At 41.1% G+C, this 24,458-nt stretch overlaps 1 protein-coding gene across 1 annotated transcript in view; it reads right to left on the reverse strand.

Moving 5' to 3' along the window:
- ctnna2 (catenin (cadherin-associated protein), alpha 2) overlaps positions 1-24,458 on the reverse strand; it is a 1,237,032-nt gene that overhangs the window by 585,019 nt on the left and 627,555 nt on the right. Inside the window, exon 8 of the mRNA XM_060828354.1 lies at positions 11,394-11,474. Within this exon, the coding sequence (XP_060684337.1) occupies positions 11,394-11,474 (81 nt within the window). The remainder of the gene's footprint in view (positions 1-11,393; positions 11,475-24,458) is intronic.

Consider the following 24,458-nt stretch of genomic DNA (forward strand, 5'->3'; position numbering starts at 1 on the left):
AGTGATGGGTACAATTAAAGAAATAATAATCAGGAAAATTTTAAACTGGACTTAATTTTGCAAAGTCATTATGGATTTAGAAAGGTACAGGTGCCATTGACTGCTCTGATTAATTCTTTTAATGAAGGAACAAAAATCCCAGAAGTCTGTAAGACACAAGGACAGAAGTAGGCTATCTGGCCCATTGTGTCTGATCTGTCATTCAATTAGATCACGGTTGATCTGATCATCCTTAACTCCACTTCCCTGCATTTACCCCATAACCCTTGATCCCTTACTGATTAAAAAACAGTCTATCTCAGCCTTGAATATACTTATTGGCTGAGTCTCAACAGCTATCCACAGCATAGCATTCCATAAATTCACCATATTCTGAGAGGAGAAATTCTTTCTTATGGTCAACGATACTGACTCTACGATAATGCTCTCTGGCCCTAGGCTCTCCTACAAAGGGGAACAACCTCTCCACATCTACCCTGTCAAATCCATTAAGAATATTATTTGCTGCGATAATGTCAGCTCTAATTCTTCTAAACTCCATTGAGCATAGATCCAACCTACTCAAATATCCCTTCATACCTGGGATTAACCTGGTGAACCCTCTCTTGACTATATTAGATTACTTACAGCATGGAAACAGGCCCTTCACCCAACAAGTCCACACCAACCCACCGAAACACAACCCACCCATACCTCGACATTTACCCCTTACCTAACACTACAGCAATTTAGCATGGCCAATTCACCTGACCCGCACATCTTTGGACTGTGGGAGGAAACCGGAGCACCCAGAGGAAACCCACGCAGAGAACGTACAAACTCCACACAGTCTGTCACCTGAGTCGGGAATTGAACCTGGGTCTCAGACGCTGTGAGGCAGCAGTGCTAACCACAGTGCCACCGTGCCACCCACCATATCTCTTGCTAGTATTTATTTCCTTAAATAAGGGCACCACAACTGTGCAAGCAAGATATTTTATCTGTGATTTGTCTCATGCCTTGTTTCGTTCCAGCAATACGTCCCTGGTTTTATATTCAACTTCTTTTGAAATTTGTCTTCCCTATTACCCAATAAAATTAGGTGTTAGTGTTTGTGAATGATGCATGAGAACTCCCAAGTCCCTCTGTGTAGCAAATACCTGCAGTCTTTCTGTATTTAAATAATAATATTCAGCTCCTCTATTCTTCCTGCCACAGTGCATAACCTCACAGTTTCCCACGTTACATTTCACATGCCCAGGTTTTGCCCACTCGCTTAACCTACCAACATCCCTCTGTAAAATCTGTGTCATCCTCATTACTTGCCTTCCCACCTATTTTTGTGTCATCTACAAACCTCATGATAATATATTCACTTTCCCTCATCCAAGACATTCACAATAGGTACTGTAAAAACTAAGGTCTATATAGTATTTAATAAAGCGCTTGACAAATTATCCCTTAAAGAAAAATATTGTAGATAGAGCCACAGTATTATACCACACAGAAACAAACCCTTCAGTCCAACTTGTTCATGCCAACCAGGTATTCCAAACTTAACTCGTCCCATTTGCCTGCATTTGATCCATATGCCTCGAAACCTGTCTTATTCATGTACCTGTCCAAATGTCTTTCAAATGTTGTAACTATTCCTGACTGTACTACCTCCTCTGGCAGGTCATTCCATATCTGCATCACTCTGTGTTAAAAAGTTTCCCCTTTTAAATCTTTCACCTCTCACCTTAAACGTATGCCCTCTAGTTTTGGGGTTGCCCTACCTTTGGAAAAATATCTTAGCTATTCATCTTATCTATACCCCTCATGATTTTATAAACCTCTAAGAGGTCATCCCTCAGCTTTCAATGCTTCATTAGGGTGACACAATGGCACAGTGGTTAGCACTGCTGTCTCACAGCATGAGAGACCCAGGTTCAATTCCCACCTTGGGCAACTGTCTGTGTGGAGTTTGCATGTTCTCCCTGTGTCTGTGTGGGTTTTCTCTTACAGTCCAAAGATGTACAGGTCAGGTGAATTGCCATACTAAGTTGCCCAAAGCATTAGGTGAAGTGGTAAATGTAGGGAAATGGGTCTGGGTGGGTTGCTGTATGGAGGGTCAGTGTGGACATGTTGGGCTGAAGGGCTTGTTTCCACACTGTAAGTAATCTAATCTAATGATAATTTTCTCGCAGAATGTGGAATTCCCATCCAGAAAGGTGGTGCAAACACAGTCACTTTTAAGGCAGAGGTTGATAGATTTTTGTTAAGCAAGGGGTGAATCAATGATAGGTGTGAATTTGGATTTTCAGGTTAAAGAGGCAGGGATTATTCTCCTTGGACTAAAGGAAGTTCAGAGAAGAAATGATTGAGTTTTAGGATATTACAATAGATTTAGTTAATATAGCCAAAGATTTAAGGAAGCTGTGAAAAAGAACATTTTGTTTTCTATGTTGGAAGCGCCAATGAGCTGAATTTGTTGTGAAAGCAAGAGAAGTGGAAATGATGACTGATTGAAAAAGGAAATTGAGTGGATACCTCAAAAAATAATTAACATGTCAGCTATATGAACAGAACAGGACAGTGGAATTGAATTGATCCATATAGAGAGCCAGCATGGATTTGACAAGCCGAGTGGCTTCTTTATTAGGTCGATTAACTCCAGAAGGTGTATATAATCCCCTCCCTCCCCTTATATAACTGAAGGCATTGTAAAATAAAGCAGAGGGTCAATTTAGGTAACTACAACCTGCCCCATAAATACGAGTTGCGTAAGGTATCAGGCAGCTTGCCAGTTTTCCAGCATGTTTAGTCCTTCAAGTGGACCATTAACTGCTTCCTAAGGATTTGAACCCTCTTCTACCTAAAGTTTTTATCCAGTTTTGGAGTTAAGTTGTCAAAGGAGCTGAATGAGCAGCCTGGCAACTTTGACTGCATGTTCTGCTGGTCCATCTCTTTTGATAGGGATGGGGAGGGAGTTACCTGAGGCTATGATGGACAGCACCTCCGAGGTCATAACCTCCACACCCTCCCTCCACCCACTTTATCTCTCCCACCGAGGCCTCTAAAACCTGACTCTGTGTCCCCTCTGCAGTCAGCCTGCTGGGGTCCTCAAGACGGTCCATAGAGGACAGGGCTTCTCATTTTGAAGGATGTGATCGTGGCTTTGCTGGATGACACAACTGCTGATCAATCAGAGACTTCTTATCTGAAGGCTGAAGGGTTCAATCTGAACTAGTTAAGGCTGCACTAATGTGTTACCCCTCCTGGGCAGCTGGATTTTTGCTGAGGGACTTTGCAGTCAAGGAGGCAGCTATCCTAAACAAAAATCACCATTATAATTAGAATCTACTTCTCCTATTTATAGCTTTTCCCCTACATTCTTGTTGAAATTTCCCTTCTAATTTCTCAAATCCCTGATTCTGTCAAAGAATCATAGAGTTTTTACAGCAATGGAAAGAGGCCATTCATCAAGCGTCCTTCTGGTTCCAGCACTTGTCCCGTAACAATGAATGCTATGGTGTTTCAAATGTTCATTTAAATAGTTTATAAATGTCTTGAGGGTTTCTGCTCAATCACTCTTTTAGGCAATGTGCTCTGAATACCCACAACTACTGGGTGTAAATAAGTTCCCTCAAATTCCCTACAAAACCTCCTTACCTGGTTATTCCTCTACTAATGGGAAAAGGTTCTCCCTTTCTACCCTGTTAATGCCTCTGAGACCTGTCAATCCCTGTCATTGCATACCTCAATCAGATCCTCCTCATCTTAGCCTTCTCCACTCCAAACAAAACAATCCCAGCTAATCTGTCTTCATAGCTGAATTACGCAAACCCACATACATCCTGGTGCATGTCCAATGCCCCCTCTCTAATGCAACTACCTCCAGCTGTCTTATTGCTTAACCCTGCAAATTATGCTGATCTGGTTATAAATTGGAATTCATAAAGATATTAGACAATGTGCTGATGAAATAAACGTAGGTCAGTGCCCTGTCTAGACAAATTCTCAAATGCATCATCAAATGCAACACACACAGACCAAGTCCTAAACTATGAAAGTAACCACCCCAACACACACAAACGAAGCTGCATCAGGACACTATTCAAAAGAGCTACAACACACTGCAGTACACCAGAACTGCGAAAAGAGGAAGAGGAACACCTATACAAGGTATTCGCCAAAAACGGATACCCGCGCAACTTTATCAACAGATGCCTAAGAGATAGACCACGAAACGAGGACATGCCACAATCAAAAGGACTAGCCACACTACCATACATCAGGAGCATTTCAGAACTGACAGCCAGGCTACTGCGACCCCTAGGACTCATAACGGCACACAAACCAACAGCCACGCTCAGACAACAACTTACTAGAACAAAGGAGCCAATACCCAACATGAGCAAAACTAATGTAGTTTATAAAATACCATGCAAGGACTGCACAAAACACTATATAGGACAAACAGGAAGACAGCTAACAATCCGCATACATGAACACCAACTAGCCACGAAACGACACGACCAGCTATCCCTAGTAGCCACACACTCAGACAACAAGCAACATGAACTCGACTGGGAAAACACTACTATCATAGGGCAAGCCAGACAGAGAACAGCCAGGGAATTCCTAGAGGCCTGGCATTCATCCACAAACTCCATCAACAGACACATTGACCTGGACACCATATACAAACCACTACAGCTGAAACTGACACCCGGAAGCGGCAAGGACAGACCACTATAAATGCCGGAAGAAACATCAAAGAAGCGCTTAGCAGGAGGCTCCAGAGCACTGATGATGTCTTCTAGCCAGGGGACGAAACGTTTGCAACCAAAACTTCCAGCTCGGCGAACAGAACCACTGCATCATTGTTAAAGCTCCCTACCAGTTTATAGGTCATACTTGATCATGTGTTGCTGGTTAAAGCACAGCAGGTCAGGCAGCATCCAAGGAGTAGGAAATTTGACATTTCGGGCATAAGCCCTTCATCAGGAAGGGCTTATGCCCGAAACGTCGAATTTCCTACTCCTTGGATGCTGCCTGACCTGCTGTGCTTTAACCAGCAACACATTTTCAACTGTGATCTCCAGCATCTGCAGACCTCATTTTTTACCCATACTTGATCATGATCAGTTTAATGAATCACTGTTATACTCCAAGATATTTTTGAACTACCTAATCAAGTTGACAGAAATCAGGAAATGGATTCTGATCAATTTGTTAATTAAGAGAAACAATAGTTTGCTGTGATCATAAATTGAATAATTTTATCTTGAACAACGATTGTGGAAAGAGAGGTATGTGCAGTAATTCAAAGCACTTGGCTGTCTTGGTTTCCTATTGATCCAATCAGCAACTGATTTATAACTACACTGAATACATGATATCCTGCCTGGGGGTGCTAGTTGCCTGAGTCACCCTGCAAAGGGGGTCTGCGTAAACTAAGGATACATAATTAGTGACTTCTGAAGATCAGTTCTAGGGAAGAGGAAGCACAAACTGTTCAGGTATATCAGTAAATTTTCGAGATAAGACACTGGGAAATGTGGTGCCTTAAGTCTCACTTCAGAATTCTCCTCAACATGGCATGTGTTTTATAGAAAAAGCCACAAACCAACAATTTAAGAATGGGCATGATTAAAGGAGGCCAATAGTAATAGGAAGGTCTCTTGAAAACATAACACATAAATGAAAAGTAATCTAGGCCCAAGGAATATATTTATCTTGTACAAATTTATGTTTCTCAACAGTGAAATTCAAGGAATCAAAGCCTGTGAAGATCCAAATTCCTGCCAGATAATAATGATATTCAACCAATACATAACATGCCAGATATTGATGCAAATTATAGTATGCCTGTGCATCTGGGTAAATATACCTGTGGAGATTTCTGATGAAGGGCTTATGCTCGAAACGTCGAATTCTCTATTCCTGAGATGCTGCCTCGCCTGCTGTGCTTTGACCAGCAACACATTTGCAGCTGTGATCTCCAGCATCTGCAGACCTCATTTTTTACTCGAGAATCATAGAATCCCTACATGATTCTACAAAGTTAAAAATCACACAACACCAGGTTATAGTCCAACAGGTTTAATTAGAAGCACACTAGCTTTCGGAGCGACGCTCCGTCAATCATCTGATAAAGGAGCGTCACTCCGAAAGTTAGTGTGCTTCCAATTAAACCTGTTGGACTATAACCTGGTGTTGTGTGATTTTTAACTTTATACACCCCAGTCCAACACCGGCATCTCCAAATCATGATTCTACAAAGTGCATTTAACTAGACAGATATACCAAGGTAGGCTACATGTAGTTTCCGATTAACTGTCAACTCATATGAAAGCTTCGGTTTACTGTAATAAAATTGTCATTTCAACAATGATGCAAGATGATAAATTTTCAATTTCTTTTTGACCCATTTGGGTTGGTAATATTAAAAAAAATCAATAAGACATTTACAGTGCTTCTTAATGAATTGATTTTCAAATTACATCAAATGTTAAAACACATACCAGAAATACTATTCAACATTTGTAGTAGCTAAGCATATTATTTAACATTAGGGCAGTCATTTGTCAGCAACCAGCATTTGAGCTTCATAATCACATCATTAAATGTGATTGGTCTGCACTCAAGTGGTCTTTTGCTTGTATATTGCTAAGGATATAAAGCTCAAGGTTTGGCTGTACAACTAGACTGAATGAATGATCTCAATCAGGAGATTGTTTTCTCAGATTGACATTCTATCTATGCATTAAAAAAAAACTTTAATTGAGTTAAGTTAAAACAGACCATATCTCATTCTTATATTGCTAAGTACTGCCGTGGTCTTGTTTGGTAAATTACTACCTTAGACTGGCAGCCCATTTATTGGTAAAAATGGTAAATGAATCTGTGGGTCATGGTGTTTACGCATTTCTAACATTGTGGCCTTCCTGCCCTCAAGTTCCAGTTAGTATATTTAGCGTAACATGCACACGTACATACAAATTCTGCATAACACATCCCCACTAAAGGTTACAGGGTAAATGTAAAAGAACCTTATTCATCATCGTCTACCTCAAGCATGTGTCTATTCTATCAGACTGAGAGACTTAAGAGTGGGGTTTCCTACGTCAACCCCCTGTCTACCAAGGCTATATTGAATATGCAAATATTTGTTTTAAGATGGAGCTAATCTTCCAAGGTTTATCATCTTCTCAGAGTTGGTCCTCCCCATATGAAATTCATTTCTCTTTACTAGATGTGTCATTACACTCTGCATGCCAACCACCAATTCTATATTAAATCCTGACTAAGTCGGTAAGAGGACAATCCTACTGTAAGGATTCGTTGGAAGTAATCTAGTTGGAGTGAAAGTAATCTCACGTCACTTGAAGAACAGCTTCACAACTTTCTCCCAAAACTCCTGGAAACAGCAGGGAACAGTGCGTATGGTGTCCTAAGATTTTGCAACACTGCAAATAGAGTTACAGCCTGACGCCATGTGACTCCCTCACAATTCAGATCTGAAGCCAGATATGGTTCGCTGTGAGAGGAATAGATTCTCAACCCTCTTCAAATAACCAGGAGTTTCCAGTAAACTGAGTTGCTGCCGAGCAACCTAGGAGCTCAAAGATGGAACTTTCCTTTTGTCCACACTGCCATGAGATGAGAAGTGGGGGAACCTCAGCTTCAGAACCTCAGCTACTGACAATTCCATTTCTGTCTCAGTGTGACTCCCAGACAGGTGTGTTCATAGGGACTTGTACAGCTATCTTCCAGTAAAGTAACATTGCTATTATAAATTGCAATCAGAGGGAGCGCCTCTGAGTTTGAGTGAACCACAATATTCTCTGTCTTCCAACTTCGCCTATAAATTCATGATGGCATCTGTAAGCTTTTCGATGGACATTCTATTCTTGTGATCATTGCCTAGAATTGCCAAAAGCATAAAAGTGTGTAGCTAACATCAACAAACTTAGTACTTGATTTCTTAGGGTAAAAAATGAGGTCTGCAGGTGCTGGAGATCACAGCTGAAAATGTGTTGCTGGTTAAAGCACAGCAGGTTAGGCAGCATCCAAGGAACAGGAAATTCGACGTTTCGGGCATAAGTCCTTCATCAGGATGAAGGGCTTATGCCCGAAACGTCGAATTTCCTGTTTCTTGGATGCTGCCTAACCTGCTGTGCTTTAACCAGCAACACATTTTCAGCCGTACTTGATTTCTTAATCCTGATATGCCCCTATTTCCCCTCCCCCCACCTTGCCTCAGTCAAATCCCTCGAACTTAGCACCGCCTTCTTAACCTGCAATCTTCTTCCTGACCTCTCCGCCCCCACCCCACTCCGGCCTATCACCCTCACCTTGACCTCCTTCCACCTATCGCATCTCCATCGCCCCTCCCCCAAGTCCCTCCTCCCTACCTTTTATCTTAGTCTGCTGGACACACTTTCCTCATTCCTGAAGAAGGGCTTATGCCCAAAATGTCGATTCTCCTGCTCCTTGGATGCTGCCTGACCTGCTGCACTTTTCCAGCAACACATTTTCAGCCCTATTCTGACCCAAGGCTATCAATGGGAGGTGAGTTTGGTTGCTGAAATTGTGGATCTGAAATATGCAAATGGTGGTTAGGGAAGGTGAAAATGTTCTGTGCTGTCTTCTCTTCACGACCTTTGATTTTCCATTTTGCCTGCTCTTGGGTGCCCTGGTGGCCCTTGGGTCTCCTTGCAAAGCATACACTGACTAGTCTAAAAACATAAGCCAAAATTCTCAACAAAAACTAAATTAACCTTTATGCAGATATTAAGTGCCGTAAAATCATATTAATGTAAGTCACATGATTACATATCATGCCATTCAAATGTCGGGCATTACAACCACTATTTTTTGTTAATTACATAAATGATTTGACTGTGAGCAGAAGAGGTACAGTTAGTACGTTTGTAGATGACACCAAAACTGGGGGTGTAGTGGACAGCAAAGAAGGTTCGAGCTGAAAATGTGTTGCTGGAAAAACGCAGCAGGTCAGGCAGCATCCAAGGAGCAGGAGAGTCAACGTTTCGGGCATGAGCCATTCTTCAGGAATACATTTTCAGCTCTGATCTCCAGCATCTGCAGTCCTCACTTTCTCCCAGCAACGAAGGCTACCTCAGATTACAATAGGATCTTGACCAGATGGGCCTGTGGGCTGAGACGTGGCAGATGGAGTTTAATTCAGATAAATGTGAGGTGCTGCATTTTGGGAAAACAAATCCTAGCAGGACTTATACACTTAATGGTAAGGTGCTAGAGAGTGTAGCTGAACAAAGAGACCTTGGAGTGTAAGTTCATAGCTCCTTGAAAGTGGAGTCGCAGGTAGATAGGATAGTGAAGAAGGCGTTTGGTATGCTTTCCTTTATTGGTCAGAGTACTGAGTACAGGAGTTGGGAGATCATGTTGCGGCTGCACAGGACATTGGTTAGGCCACTATTGGAATATTGCATGCAATTCTGGTCTCCTTCCTATCGGAAAGACGTTGTAAACTTGAAAGTGTTCAGAAAAGATTTACAAGGATGTTGCCAGGGTTGGAGGATTTGAGCTATAGGATGGGCTGTTTTCCGTGGAGCGTTGGAGGCTGAGGTGTGACCTTGTAGAGGTTACAAAATTATGAGGGCCATGGATAGGATAAATAGACAAAGTCTTTTCCCTGCGGTCAGGGAGTCCATAACTAGAGGTCACAGGTTTAGGGTGAGAGGGGAAAGAAATAAAAGAGACCTAAGGGGCAACCTTTTCACACAGAAATGTATGGAATGAGCTGCCAGAGGAAGTGGTGGAGATGGGTACAATTGCAATATTTAAGAGGCATTTGGATGGGTATATGAATAGGAAGGGTTTGGAGGGATATGGGCCGGGTACTGGCAGGTGGGACTCGATTGGTTTGGGATATCTGGTCAGCATGGACAGGTTGGACCGAAGGGTCTGTTTCCATGATGTACATCTCTATGACTCTATAACTCCAGGAATACCTCTCAACATTTAACTCAAGAGAGGATGAGGGACTTCATTGGAAAAGTCAAACAAACTGTTGTGAGATACATGGGCATGGACCTGAGAGATCCACCATATTCTAAAGATCCTGGAGAGGTAAGTTTTGGAAGGTCGAAAAAAATACATTCACAGTCCCATCTAACATGCAATAAGGAAACAAAGCTGAAATTGAGGATTCAGTAGGAATAGGATTAAGGCAGCAGAAGTCAGATCTCATATGAGCTTGGAGTTTGGGGCAAATAGAAAAAAAGGCTAAAACGTGTGAAGATGAGCAGAATACTAGACCAGCACAGGCATTAAGGAATGTTTGGTTTGCTTGGCAAGATGTAGCAGGAATCAAGCAACTAAAGCCTCAGATAGCCTCGACATTAGTGATAGAACCATTAGCTTCTCACATATTATTTGAGGTCAAAGTGGGACTATTTAAGGAGGTGATTGGTCAAGGGGGATGAAAGGTGCCAATAAGTACAAGATCCAGAGCTAATGTTCCCAAAATAGAACACTGTTTTACAAATATAAGGGCCTACAATTTGATTTAATGCTTTAGCCATGTAATATATATTATAATATGCAATTTTAAAAAAGATAATTATAACATTCCAGAATTCATGTAATATTTTCTGTTTGCATTACAAATATTGTTTGCGATTGGAACTCATCAGTTAAAGAAAATCTTTTGAATAAAGTAACAGATATTGCAGCATTACGAAACATCCCAGAGTAATGTAACTGTAACTAATTAGGCAGCTGAACTGGAAACTGTCATCTTTTGCATCATGCCTGTCCAGATGGAAGATGGTACTTCTCCTTTTCGGCTTCCTCTCCAGCCTTAGTCTCCACACATTTTAGCACTGATGAGCAAATAATCCTAGCTTTCCTGCCTTTCTTAAGTATTTCCAGGGCAAAGCTTCCATCATTGTATCAAACAATGTGCAATTGCCCAAATCGTTGCGACTTTTCAATTCTCATGCTCTTCAGCCTTATGACCTCTGTGTGTGAGACTATATGACTCTTTGCCAATTACTGCAAAAAATCAGAGAGTGTGTGCAGCAATGGAGACATTAATCCTGTTTGTCTGTCAGCAGGTCACCGAGGTTAAATGACAGTTTCCCTGCTCTGTCCATAACCCAAGTGGTTTAAGTGCTGAATCACTTTAGAATACAAAGATAGTGCAAGAATAATTTAAAGATTTTTCCTGGCCCTACAGAGATATGTGGTGCTGCAGTAAAGACTGCAATCTATCTCTCAAGCAGGAAATGGAGGAGGTTGACCCTACCCTTGAGAATGATATTTGAAATTAATTAATACTTGGACCAATTTTACAAAAATGTCAAGTCTCCAAAATACATTCATTCAACTATCACCATACGTTCCACACCGAAGGTTGACAATTGCAGAGAGCATACCTGTCGTCGCAGATCCCTTGTTTTCTTTGTCATTTTTTCAATGGCAGCATTGAGTGGGTCACCTTTCTCTTTCCTTCCAGTCTGAAAGAAGATAACACATTTTATTTAGAAGCTTGTCTGAAGAATGTGACATTTAATTTTGTCAGCACTGTTTTTCTTTACTGTCAAACATACAGATGTGATGTAAACCTGGTGAATCGACTTGGAATTGCTTCAGCTTACAAAACATTATCAATTGTACACAACAACAAAAGACTACCTGTGAATTATTGTGTGTTCGTCTGCTATACTTTGCTTATCACTTTTGTATGGTTATGTCAATGTCAATGTTCCATACTGTACAATGGATTACCTCCTTACAAAGTCAAGGGAATGATTCTCAGGGGTCAATGGGTGCATGAATTGTGGTGGGCATGTACTTTTGTGCAGTCGATCAGCACACCAGTTTGCAGGCACTATCTTGCCATTTTCCAGAGCAATTTTGAAGAAATTGATTTAAAATGGCTACCTTTCTCCAAGAGAAAGGAAGTTTATCCAAGAAATAAAAATGTAAATTAAATCAGAGGCCAGCTGAAAACTTTCAATTTGCCTGCATGTTTCGTCTGGCATCAGACGCATGGAGGTGGCCTCCCAGATGTAAATAGTAAGTTCAGAAGTCCAGACTGACTCATAATTGTGGCTGTCTACTGGTTCAAAGCTACAGCTGCAGGTCATCTTATCCGGAGACATTTCCCCTCCACAATGGTGATCCAGAATATGTGGTTATTATCTATTTCAAACATCTTACACTGCTGAGAAGCCATCTCGAGATGGTAGTGACCTCTCTCTGTATCTCTTTCTTTTTCTCTCACTCTCTTTCACTGGCAAGAGTAGAATCCATCTCCTGCGTCTGGTGGGTCTCATACTTGCCTGCCAGTTTTAAGAACATGACTGTCATTCTTAACTAGATGCCGAATGCATCTCTTGTTAAGTGGAAGAAGGAGGCTGATGTGTTGGTGAGACAAGATGGTTCAGATGAGGCAATGGAGTGTTACAGGTTAGCCAGGAAGGATTTAAAAAGAGAGTTAAGAAGAGCAAAGAGAGGAATGACCAGTTTTTAGCAGGCAGAACAAAGGAGAACCCTGAAGTTTTCTATAGGTATGTGAGGAATAAAAGGATGACTAGGGTGGGAATTGGTCCAGTCAAAGACAGAAGTGGGAAGTTAAGTGTAGACCCTGTGGAGATCGGAGAGGTGCTAAATGAATGTTTCTCAGCAGTTATACTCAGGAAAAGGAGAATATTGTATAGGAGAAGAATGAGATACAAGATATTAGACTAGAAGGGATCAAGATTAGTTACGCATAGGTGTTTTCAATTCTGGAAGGAGTGAAAGTAGACAAGTCCCCTGGGCAGGATGGGATTTATCCGAGGATTCTCTGGGAAGCTAGGGAGGAGATAGCACAGCCTTTGACTTTGATATTTGAGTCGTCATTGTCTACAGGTTTTGTGCCAGAGGACTGGAGGATTGCAAATGTTGTGCCCTTGTTCAAGAAGAGCAGGAGAAGTGACCCAGCTAATTATAGACCAGTGAACCTTACTTCTGTTGTAGGAAAGGTTTTGGAAAGGATTATAAGAGATAAGATTTATAACCATCTAGCAAGCAACAATTTGATTTCAGATAATCAACGTGGTTTCCTCAAGAGCAAGTCATGTCTCACAAACTTCACTGAGTTTTTTGAGAAGGTGACCAAGCATGTAGATGAGGGTAGGGCAGTTGACGTGGTGTACATGGATTTCAGTAAAGCCTTTGATAAAGTTCCACATGGTGGGCTGTTGGAGAAAATGCAGAGGCATGGAATTGAGGGTGTTTTAGCAGTTTGGATTAGAAACTGGATTTCTGAAAGAAGGCAGCATGGAGTCCGGTTACTAGTGGTGTGCCACTGCTGTTTGTCATTTTTATAAATTACTTAAATGCAGGCATAGGTGAATGAGTTGATAGGTTTGCAGATGACACTAAAGTCGGTGGAGTAGTGGACAGTTTGGAAGAATGTTACAGGTTGCAGGAGGACTTGGGTAAACTGCAGAATTAGGCTGCGAGGTGGCAAATTGAGTTTAATGCAGCTAAATGTGAGGTGATGCACTTTGGAAGACTAACAGGAAGGCAGAGAACTGGGTCAATGGAAAGATTCTTGGTAGTGTGGATGTGCAGAGGGATATTGGAGTCCACCCAGGTTGATAGTGCTGTTAAAAAGGCATACGGTGTGTTAGGTTTCATTATTAGAGGAATTGAGTTCCGGAGCCGCAATGTCATGCTGCAACTATACAAAACGCTAGTGTGGCCACACTTGGAATTCTGTGTACAATTGTGGTCGCCACATTACAGGAAGGATGTGGAAGCATTGGAAAATGTGCAAAGGAGATTGAGCAAGATGTTGCCTGGTCTGGAGGGAAGCTCTTATGAGGAAAGGCTGAGATATTTGGGTCTGTTCTCATTGGAAAGAAGAAGGCTAAGAGGGGATTTGATAGTGACATGCAAGATGATTAGAGGATCAGATGATCAGAGGGTAGACAGTGAAAGTCTTTTTCCTAGGATGATGACGTCAGCTTGTATGAGGGGGCATAACTACAAATTGAGGGTTGATAGATTTAAGACAGATGTCAGAGACAGGTTCTTCACTCAGAGAATGGTAAGGGCGTAGAATGCCCTACCTGACAATGTAGTTAACACAGCCACATTAGGGAGATTTAAAAAGTCCTTAGATAAACACATGGATGACGATGGGATAGTGTAGGGGATGAGCTGAGAATAGTTCACAGGTCGGCGCAACATCGAGGACCTTTTCTGCGCTGTATTGTTCTATGTTCTATGTTCTTTGACCACTAACTGTCCAATTACTCAATGTTGGGTAACTGTTCCTAACACAGTGAGAGGTTGGAACACCCATTTGGCTCTGCCATCAAGGTCCCATGTCATCAATGCATTTGCACAAGTTGAGTTCCAATGGGGGCTCCTGACAACTACTCGAACTTTGGTGGAAGAGCTGTGGCAATTGCAGAAAAAGGCAAAGGTCACGCTTGGTGAGCATGGAATCGATATGGAATTTTTCCCCAGCTTGCTTGTTTAAAATTAGTCTTTCATTTACAAAATGTTACATAAATGTAAAACATAAACGTGAGATGCTTTGTCATAATTTGGTCACTGATAGTGGATTAAAGAATGATCATTTGAAGAACATAAATGGCTGTGGGAGACAGCAGAAGAAGTGTGATCTGTCTTTAGAGAAACTCTATGCAGACTGAAAGAGAAGAATTTCGTAGTCTGTTCTCATGTTTTAATAATAAGGAAAAACTCTATACAGAGAAAAGTAATGATCTCAGGAGTAAAGGTCTAAACACAGTGTTCTAAATAGCAGTTATAACATTAAATATAAAGCACACCATGTTTCATGTACATATCTAATTGTCTCATTGCATGTGCAATATGCACCTTATTGATGTGGGAGTTGAGGCCAGGCTAGGTAAATACTGAAAGTACCTTCTCCCAACTGATCTAATTAAAGGTTATTCAGTTTCCACCTGTCCACTGTTAAACTGAGCATTTTTATATTCAGTAGATTATATGAAAGTAAACAAGCAGAAGTATATTTTTTTCTCATAGCTAATGATGTAGAAATATTCAACATCAATATTATATGATTTTGCATGAATTTTCATCATCACAGGATACAATACAGAAGGAGGCTGTCCAGCAGAGTTATCTTGTGCCAGCTCTTGAAGAGCTATCCAATTAGTCTTAATCCTCTGCTCTTTCCCTGGAACTATGTAAGTTATTTAATAGATTTCATGGAAAAAGGACCTTCAGTCCAACTTGTCCATGCTGACCAGTCTCACTTGCCTGCATTTGGCCCATACCCCTTCAAACCTTTCCTACTCATGTACTGAGCCAAATGTATTTTAAATGTTGTAACTGTACCTGCATCCTTCATTTCCTCTGGCAGTTCATTCCACACATGAACGACTCTGTGCAAACAAAATTGCACCTTATGTCCTTTTTAAAACTTTCTGCTCTCACCTTAAAAATATGTCCAGTGGTTTTGAACTTGCCATCCAGAAAGAAAAGACAACTACCATTCACCTTATCTATGCCCCTCATGATTTTATAAGCCTTCAAAAGGTTACCCCTCAATCTGCTATACTCCCAGCCTATCCAGCTGATGTTTATAACTCAATCCCTCCATTCCCAGCAACATCCTACCTTCAATTATTTATCTAATTCCCTGTTGAGATTTACAATGTAATTTGCTCACATCACTCTTCAGGCAACATACATCAAATCGTAACAATTTGCTGTGTAATAAATAAGCTTTCCATATGCTGCCTCTGGTTCATCTTTGAATTGTCTATGATACTATAATGATATTAACATTCAGTTAAGTGGTTAACTTTCATACTAGTCAATTTGCCATGGTTAGTCTAAGAAAACAGGAAAACTAATTGTTTTCAATCATAATATTTAAGTGCCATTATGGGGACATTTGTAAGAAACTATGAGGCACAAAGTATTTACTGAAGATATAAGGTCTTTTTGCCAGGGTAGGCAAGTCCAAAACTGAAGGGCATAGGTTTAAGATGAGAGGGGAAAGATTTAAAAGAGACCTGAGGGGCAACCACACTATATCATTCTATGACTCGAAAGTGAATCTGCACGGTAAAGTTAAACCACTTCTTTCAACAAACTAAGCCTACTAACAGTGTTAACATGTGCTGTGGTGTAGTTGCATTATAGAAGAATGCAGCTGCCCCTAAACTCAGTTTTGCTTGTGTCATGTCTGTCTCACGGTTAGCACTACATCCAACATATCCCTGTCATTCCAGGCAGATCATTTCTGCTGCATCTACAAAGCAAAACAACACACAACCTTGCCTCAAACTGTCAGTCCCAAAAGATAATCGCTTTCTGTCATTCCAAATTTATTTGATACTCTTATGCAAACAATGCATTTCCTGATAGGCATAAGTTAGAGAAAGGCAAATAAAAAATAAAATACTGATGATGGTACTCCCTTTTGCACATTATGTCCCTCAGTGTGAAATCTGTGCCTCAAGCCTATTGCAATTGGCATTGGATGAGAATATTCACAAATAATTTTTTAAAAATGTTTATTGCATGAAGTTTTGGCCACATGCTGCAGTCTGTGAGAAACAAAAGCTGCAGGCAATATCCTTTCTAATACCTATGCAACAGCGGAGAGAGTGAGCCAGTTACTGTTTAATATGACCAATTATCTTTCTCATTTATCATTGAAAAAGGGTTAACATAGGAACCTCATTATCAATGGAATTTAACAAATGCTAATCAAAAAAGTAAATGAGCACAAGCAATTCTGCTAACCTGACTTTTTTGGCAGAAAACAAACTCTCCAAAAACAGATACCGTAATACACTTTTCACATATCTCAGATACAACACAATTTACCTAAAAAAACTCAGTAATCTTATTATGCAGAGCTCAAACATTACCTTCATAAGAATATTTGAAGTCATAGCAAGTCATAGCCTTGTGGCCATTTGAGCCTATTTCGCCCATTCAGTGCTGTTCAACATCACCATGACTTTCCTGCTCCATTCATAAGACCATAAGGTATGGGAGCAGAATTGAACCATTCAGTCCATTTAGACTGGTCCATCATTCAATCATGGCTAATATGTTTCTCAACAACATTCCTCTGCCTTCTCCCCATAACTCTTGATTCCGTTACTAACCAAGGATCTATCTATCTCTGTCTTAAATAAACTCAAAAATTTAGCCTCCACAGCCTTCTGTGGCAATGTGTTCCACAAATTCACCACCATCTCTCTGAAGAAAGTCCTCTTCATCTCAGTTCTACAGGGTGTCCCTTCACACTCAGGCTGTGCCCAGGAGTCCTAGTTTCTCCTACTGGTGGAAACATCTTCTCCGTATCCATTCTATCCTGGTCTCTCAGTATTCTGTAGGTTTAAATGAGAATCTACCCTCATCATCCTAAACTCCATCGTGTGCAGATCCAGCAAAGTACTCAATCACTCCTCATATGTCAAGCTCTTCGTTTCCAGGATCACTCATGTGACCCTCCTCTGGACTCTCTCAAATACCAGCATCTCCTTCCTTAGATTATGGGCCCAAAACTGCTCACAATATTCCAAATGTGGTATGATCAAAGCCTTATACAGTCTTAGCAGCCCTCCCAAAATGAATGGTAACACTGCACTTATCTTCAAAATGCCAACTGAACCTGCATGTTAACCTTAAGAGAATCCTGAACCAGGACTCCACACTTAGCTTCAGATTTCAGAAGCCTTTTCCCATTTAGAAAATATTCAATGCCTCTGTTCTTCTTATCAAAGTCTCTAAACACACACCGACAACACATGATTCTCAAAAATAATGTCTTGATATTAACAGCTGAAATTGATTCCTCAATGTAATGCTGTCAAAGTCTTTGGTACTATTGCTGGATCCAAAGCCTTTGCATACCCAGTGGCTTCAGCGTATGGAATGAATCACACTGGCAAGGAATTCACATAATTTAAATATTGGAGCTATGCACAATTATCATTTAAGTCAGACCTATAATCTGATAATGGTAGTGGGGGTGACTTCTCTCAAAAGACACTTTTCAAAAGACTGAGCTTTTTGAGACATTTGCAACAAGATCTGAATAAAATTCAGGCTTGTGCTGAAGATAGGCAAGTAGCATTCATGCCATACAAGTGTAAGGAAATGACCATCTCAGCAAGATAGAATTGAACCATCCTTCCTTGACATTCAATGTCATTACCAAGTCAGAATTCACCACTATCAATATTTTGGGTGTTACCATTCACTGGAAACTGATCTAGGCCAGATATATACATACTGTTCATAAAACAATAAGATGTAGGAGCAGACCCCGAGGTCATTCTGCCCAATGAGTCTGCTTCACCATTCAATGTTATCAAGGTTGATTTAATAAAGCTCAACAATACTTTCCAGCTTTTTCAGTATAACCCTTAGTTCCCTGACTGATTAAAAGTCTGTCAATCTCAGCCTTGCATATACTTGGTATGAAGATACTAGTGTGGACTGTGCTGGACAAAGTCAAAAATTACACAACACCGGGTTATAGTCCAACAGGTTTATTTGAAACTGCAAGCTTTCGGAGTGCCCACTCCTTCCTCAGAGGGTGCTCTGAAAGCTTGCAGTTTCAAATAATCCTGTTGGACTATAATCTGATGTCATGTGATTTTTGACTTTGAATATACTTAACGACCCAGCCTCAACAACCTTCTGCGGTAAACAATTTCACAAATTCACTACCCTCAGAGTAAAGAAATTCTTTTTCACCTCTGCTTTCAATGTGCAACTCCTTATTTTGAGATTATGTCTCTGGTCCTGTACTGAGGTTATACTTCCTGGTTCTAGGTTCTCATACAAAGGAAAGTGACCTCCCTGCATTGTCTAAATTCAAATAAAGACAGGCCCAACCTACTCAACATCTGTTCAAAAGACGTCCATATCAGATTTAGTCTTGTCAATGTTCTCTGAACTTCCAGTGACAGGACACCTTTCCTTAGATATGGAGTTCAAAACTGGTTTTTGTCCATTCTTGGGATGACAGCATCTCTGGCTAGGCCAGCATTTATTATCCGTTCCAACTAAGAGTGAATCATGTTCCTGTGGCTCTGGAGTCACATCTAGACAAGACCAGGTAAGAAATGCAGTTTCTCTCCCAACTGAGCTGAGCTCTTCCAACAATTGATAATGAATTCATGATCATCATGAGACTCTTAATTCCATATTTCTTATTAAATTCAAATTCCACCATCTGTCATGGCGGGATTTGAGCTTGTGCCCCAGAGCATTAGCTGGGTCTCTGAATTAACAGTCCAGCGTTATATCACTAGCATCTTCACATTCATTCTCCTCACCATAGGCACACAGTGGCAGCAGTGTGTTTCATCGATAAGATGCATTGCAGCAACTCACCAAGTCTCCTAAGACAGTGCTTTCCAAACCTGTGACCTCTACCGCCCAGAAAGACAAGGGTAACAAATGAATGGGAGCACAACCCTCTGTCGGTTTCCCTCCAAGTCACATTTTGTTGTTACACTTCAGGACACTGTTGTACCTTTACTGTTGCTCGGTCAAAATCCTGGAAATCCCTTCCTTATAACCAGAGACTACACCTACATTTAGGCCAGCTTCTATTGCCCATCTCTTAACTACCCTTGAGAAGATGGTAGTCAGCTGCCTTCTTGAACCCTACAGTTCCTGTTGAAACAAAAACAGAAATTGTTGAAGAAACCCAGCATGGCTGGGTTTCATGAATTTGAGGCCAGAGAGGTTAAGAGTTTCTGTGAGAGGCCTGAGGGTGAGTACACTACTGCTCTTCCTGGTGCACAAGATTAGTTAAAAGAATTCACGGCTTTAGGGTTTATGTTGGCCAGCGGCATATACCTATCTTGGTATAGCTGCTGAAAATCCCACAGTTTTGGCATTCCTCCACTTAAAAGTTAAAGTTAAGTTGTGCAGCCAATAAAATCATTTGGGCAAGAACTTTTGCATGTCAATTAGGTCTCCACTTCCTTGTTGGGTGAGGCTTATCAATGACGTTATTGTTACATTATGCCAGATTTGAATTTGGCAGGAATAGAACTAGTTTCACTCAGGCTTCTTGATCACAATAGAAAAATCATACCTCTGATGGTGTGAAGGAGTTTTAAGCAGTTACCTGCAACTGATATTCAGCACGACATCTGTCTCCCCCTTTTTCCATAGTGTACCCTTCAGACCAACTTTAGATGTGGCCTATTTAAGTTTCTAACTATATTCTTTGCCCTGTGGAGGATGATGGAACTGTAGCAAACAAATCCAAGCAGAATGTTGTGGTCTATCCTCATGGTGAGTTTAGTGGTGGAGACATTTAATCAGGCAGCAGGGAACCTCACCTTCACCCTGATTATGTATTTGGTGGGAAAGCTCCCCTACTCCAACCCAAATTATCAATTCATCGCCTTTAAAGGGCCCCATCCCTTGTCATGATTGTTATTAACCCCAAAGTGGTGGGATAGCAAGTAAAACTGAGTGGGGTTGAGTGTAGGCTCTTAACAGGAAGTCCATTGTTCAAAGAAAATCACCGTTTGAGACCTTTCAGGAGTTAGATAGGGTTCTAGTGGACTGAAAAATGGCTAATATAACACCTTTGTTGAAAGGGGAGTAAGGCAAAAGATAGGAAACTTTAAGCCGGTTAGCCTGACCTCGGTTGTTGATCAAATTTTAGAACCCACTATTAAGGATAAGTGTGCGGAGTACTTGGAAGTGAATGGTAAAGTATGGCTAGGTCGTGTTTGACAAATTTGTTAGAATTCTTTGAGGAGGTGACAAGCAAGTTAGATAAAGGAGAGCCAGCGGACATGATCGATTTGGATTTGGAGTTGGAGGATTGGATCTGGGAATAACATGGGGGGAGGGGAGATCAGGAAACTGGTAGAATCCCCATTGATTCCATGTGGTGGGAAGGTCCCAAGGCAGAAGACGAGGTGTTCGTCCTCCAGTTGTCGGGTGGCTAAGATTTGGCAGTGGAGGAGGCCCGGGACTTGCTTGCCTTTGGCAGAGTGGGAGGGGGAGTTGAAGTGATCAGCCAAAGGGCGGTGATTGTCCAGTGCATGTGGCACAGAGATGTTCTCTGAAATGTTCCGCACGTTGGCATCCTGCTTCCCCAATATAGACAAGATCACATTGAGAGCAATAGACATGGTAGGTAAGGTGTTGGGAGGTGCATAAAATTCTCTGCCAGATGTGGAAGGATCCTTTGGGCCTTGAATCGAGGTGAGGGTGGTGGTGGGGATGCAGGTTTTACACCTCTTGTGGTGGGAAGGGAAGGTGCTGGAAGTGGTGGGTGGGTTGGTCGGATGCCGTGGACTTAATGAGGGAGTCGTAGAGGGAATGGTCTCTGCTGAAAAGGGATGGGGAGGGCAATATATCTCTGGTGGTGGGATGCAATTGTAGATGGCAGATGTGGCAGAGGATGATGCATTGTATCCAGAGATTGGTGGGGTGGAAGGTGAGGACCAAGGTGGGTCTCCTCTTGTTGCGGTTGGAGGGCTGAGGTTCAAGGGTGGAGCTGCGTGAACTGAAGGAGATCTGCTGGATGCAGATTCAGTTGGCAGTTAGGAAGGCAAATTCAAGTTCAGAATTAAAGAGGGCTAGAGTATAGGAGCAGCGATGTACTGCTGAGTCTATATAAGGCTCTGGTCAGACTGCACTTAGAATAATGTGAGCAGTTCTGGGCCCGGTATCTAAGGAAGGATTTGCTGGTGTTGGAAAGGGTCCAGAGGAGGTTTACAAGAATTATCCTTGGAATGAAGGCCTGCCATGTGAGGAACTATTGAGAACTCTGCTGGGTGTGGACTTGATGGAGTTTTGAAAAATGAGGAGGGAATCTCATTGAAACTTACAGAATACTGAGAGGCCATGGTGGAATGGACTCGGAGAAGATTTTTCCACTGGTTGGAGAAATGAGGACCCTTGGCCACAGCCTCAGAGTGAAGAGATAACTGTTTAAAATTGAGATTGAGATGAAGAGGAATTGCTTCAGCCAGAGTATGTTGAATCAGTGAAATGCACTGCCGCAGAAGGCAGGGCAAGTTGTTCAGTGTATTTAAAACAGCGATAATTGGTTTCTTGATTAGTCGTGGGATCATGGGTAATGGAGAAAAGAGAATGAGGTTGAGAAACATTTCTGCCATGCTCAAATGGTGAAGCAGTCTCAAAGAACCTAACTCTACTCCTACATCTTATGATCTTATGGAAACCCCCATTGTCTCGACAATATTCCATGTTCCTGTTTCAGATAGTTGTCCTCATGTAGTGCACTTTGCTGTCAACTTAAAAACTTCTGCCGCTTATGCTAGATAAATGATTGCAAAATTCTGGCTCGGGACATTCCAGTCTTTTCAGTGGCTTCTTTTAAAAGCCCACTTTTTTACCCACTGTAAGTGTTATCTACCCTGACAACAAATAACTTTTGAACGGTAACTGATTTCCAAAGTTAACTCTGGTTTTTGGCCTATATTTCCCTTCATTATACAAAGACTTGCTACACAACCATCAAGTTTTAAAGGAATGAATGCCAATTACTTAATGTCTCCACTGTATTTTAACGCTGCAGAATTAGAGTTCCTCCTTTATACTCAAGCAGCTCTCTAACTCTTAGGAAACCTGAATATTGAAAACTTTTAGAGGAGTTTGGAGGAGACCTGATGAAGGTTAAAAGCAATATTCTCTTTCCTGGAAAGGAGTTATTTCAAAGAAGTTAAAGGAAACAAGCTTGTTCAGCAGAAAACTTTAGTTTATGTAATTTGTAGACCAAGAGTGTTGGTGAGAAATCTGCAGGTTATTGTAAGCTGAGAAAAGCTAAGCTCTCAGGTTTGTGAGTTTCCATGCAAGAAGACTCCACAGTTCACAAGACTGAAACAAGAGAAAACCAGTTCAGTCAAACTTAAAGATTTGGCATAAAGATGTAATTGCTCTGGATTAGATGCACTGTAAAGTAATGTTGTTGAGTAATAGGTCAAAACTTTGTTTTGCTGAATAGTTTAAAACTTTTTTAATGGTGTTCTATATCTACAAAACTAAGAAAACAACAAACCAAGCTTTGTCTTTAATATAATAAACCTCTGTTCTGTTGTCAAAGACATTTTGCATCTAATGTGACTATGTTTCAGTAATTGACCACTATGTTCAGAAAAAAAAAATCATCTCTCAGGCCACATCCCATTTTGGGATCTGACTTCGCCAGTGGTATCATCAGCTGGGATCATAACTGTGAATATATGCAAATTTTTAAACCGCTGCTGATTGTGAATGCAATTGAGTTGCAATTTTCTCACAAGTGCTAGAATAACAGAATCTTGCAATACAACAGCTACTCAGCCCATCATGTATGTGCTTATTCTTTAACAGTGGTATCCAATTAGCCCATTTCTTGCTCTGTCACTATAGCCCTGTAAAATTGCCTTTTAAGTTTTTATTCAATTCCTTTTGAATGTCATTATTCGATCTGTTTCAAGTAATATGTTCCCAATTGTAACTTGCTGTTGTTCCAACACATTAGGGCATTGCACTGGAAAATAGACCCACTATTCACAATTATTACAAAAGTTAGAGACTTTATAACAACATGCAAAATCCCCGATTTGCTGGTCATTTCATCGCAGCTTGACAGAAAGCACAGACGAGGTTTATGTACTTAACAATGATTACAATTTATTGCAGAAGAATAGGCTCTAGCACTGGGTAAACAAATATGAACTATTGATATATAATTCTTGACTAATCAACATTAACCCTCATAAAACTTGCAGTGCATGTATATGTATATGGAAAAGAACATGATTGCCACGGGCAAAAGGAAAGACTAGGAATACTTCAATGGCCCCTGTCCACACGGTTCACTGAATTGATCTTTTTTGGCTTGGTAGGGTTAGCAGTTCCTCATAAAGTCATCAAGTTACATGGTAGAAAAGAGAGCCTTCAGCCCAATGAATCTTTACTAACCAACCTACCTTACTTCTGGAGTTGGCACAAAAGCATGTATAATTCACTCAAGCAAAATGCTTTATACATCTTGATCTTCTTTCCCGAGGTAATTTTGATTATAGGAGCCACAACATGACTGGCTCGTACTTGTACAGTCTCACATTTATTGATAAAAGTGACAGCTTACAGCAACAGATGATGAGAGAGTCGGGGAGGGGTTAGGAAATAATCTTTTTTCAGCTTTGACATGTTTTTATTACTGCAGAGGAAAGGGCAACTCCTTCCTTTCCACAGGTGGGATGGCTTCTCTCCAAACATTCACACACTGACATATTCAGAATTCACCAGATAGTTGTTGGTAGGCAGAAGGCCTTTGACGTTGATCTCTGGTCATCATTCACCAATTTAATTAGCTGCTTCATAGAATCCCTACAGTGTGGAAGCAGGCCATTCGGTCCATCGAGTTCACACAGACACTCCGAAGAGCATCCGACCCAGACCAAGCCCACGACCTTAACCTTGTAACG

This window comes from Hemiscyllium ocellatum, chromosome 1 (assembly GCF_020745735.1).
Source record: "Hemiscyllium ocellatum isolate sHemOce1 chromosome 1, sHemOce1.pat.X.cur, whole genome shotgun sequence".
In the NCBI taxonomy this organism is placed as follows: domain Eukaryota; kingdom Metazoa; phylum Chordata; class Chondrichthyes; order Orectolobiformes; family Hemiscylliidae; genus Hemiscyllium; species Hemiscyllium ocellatum.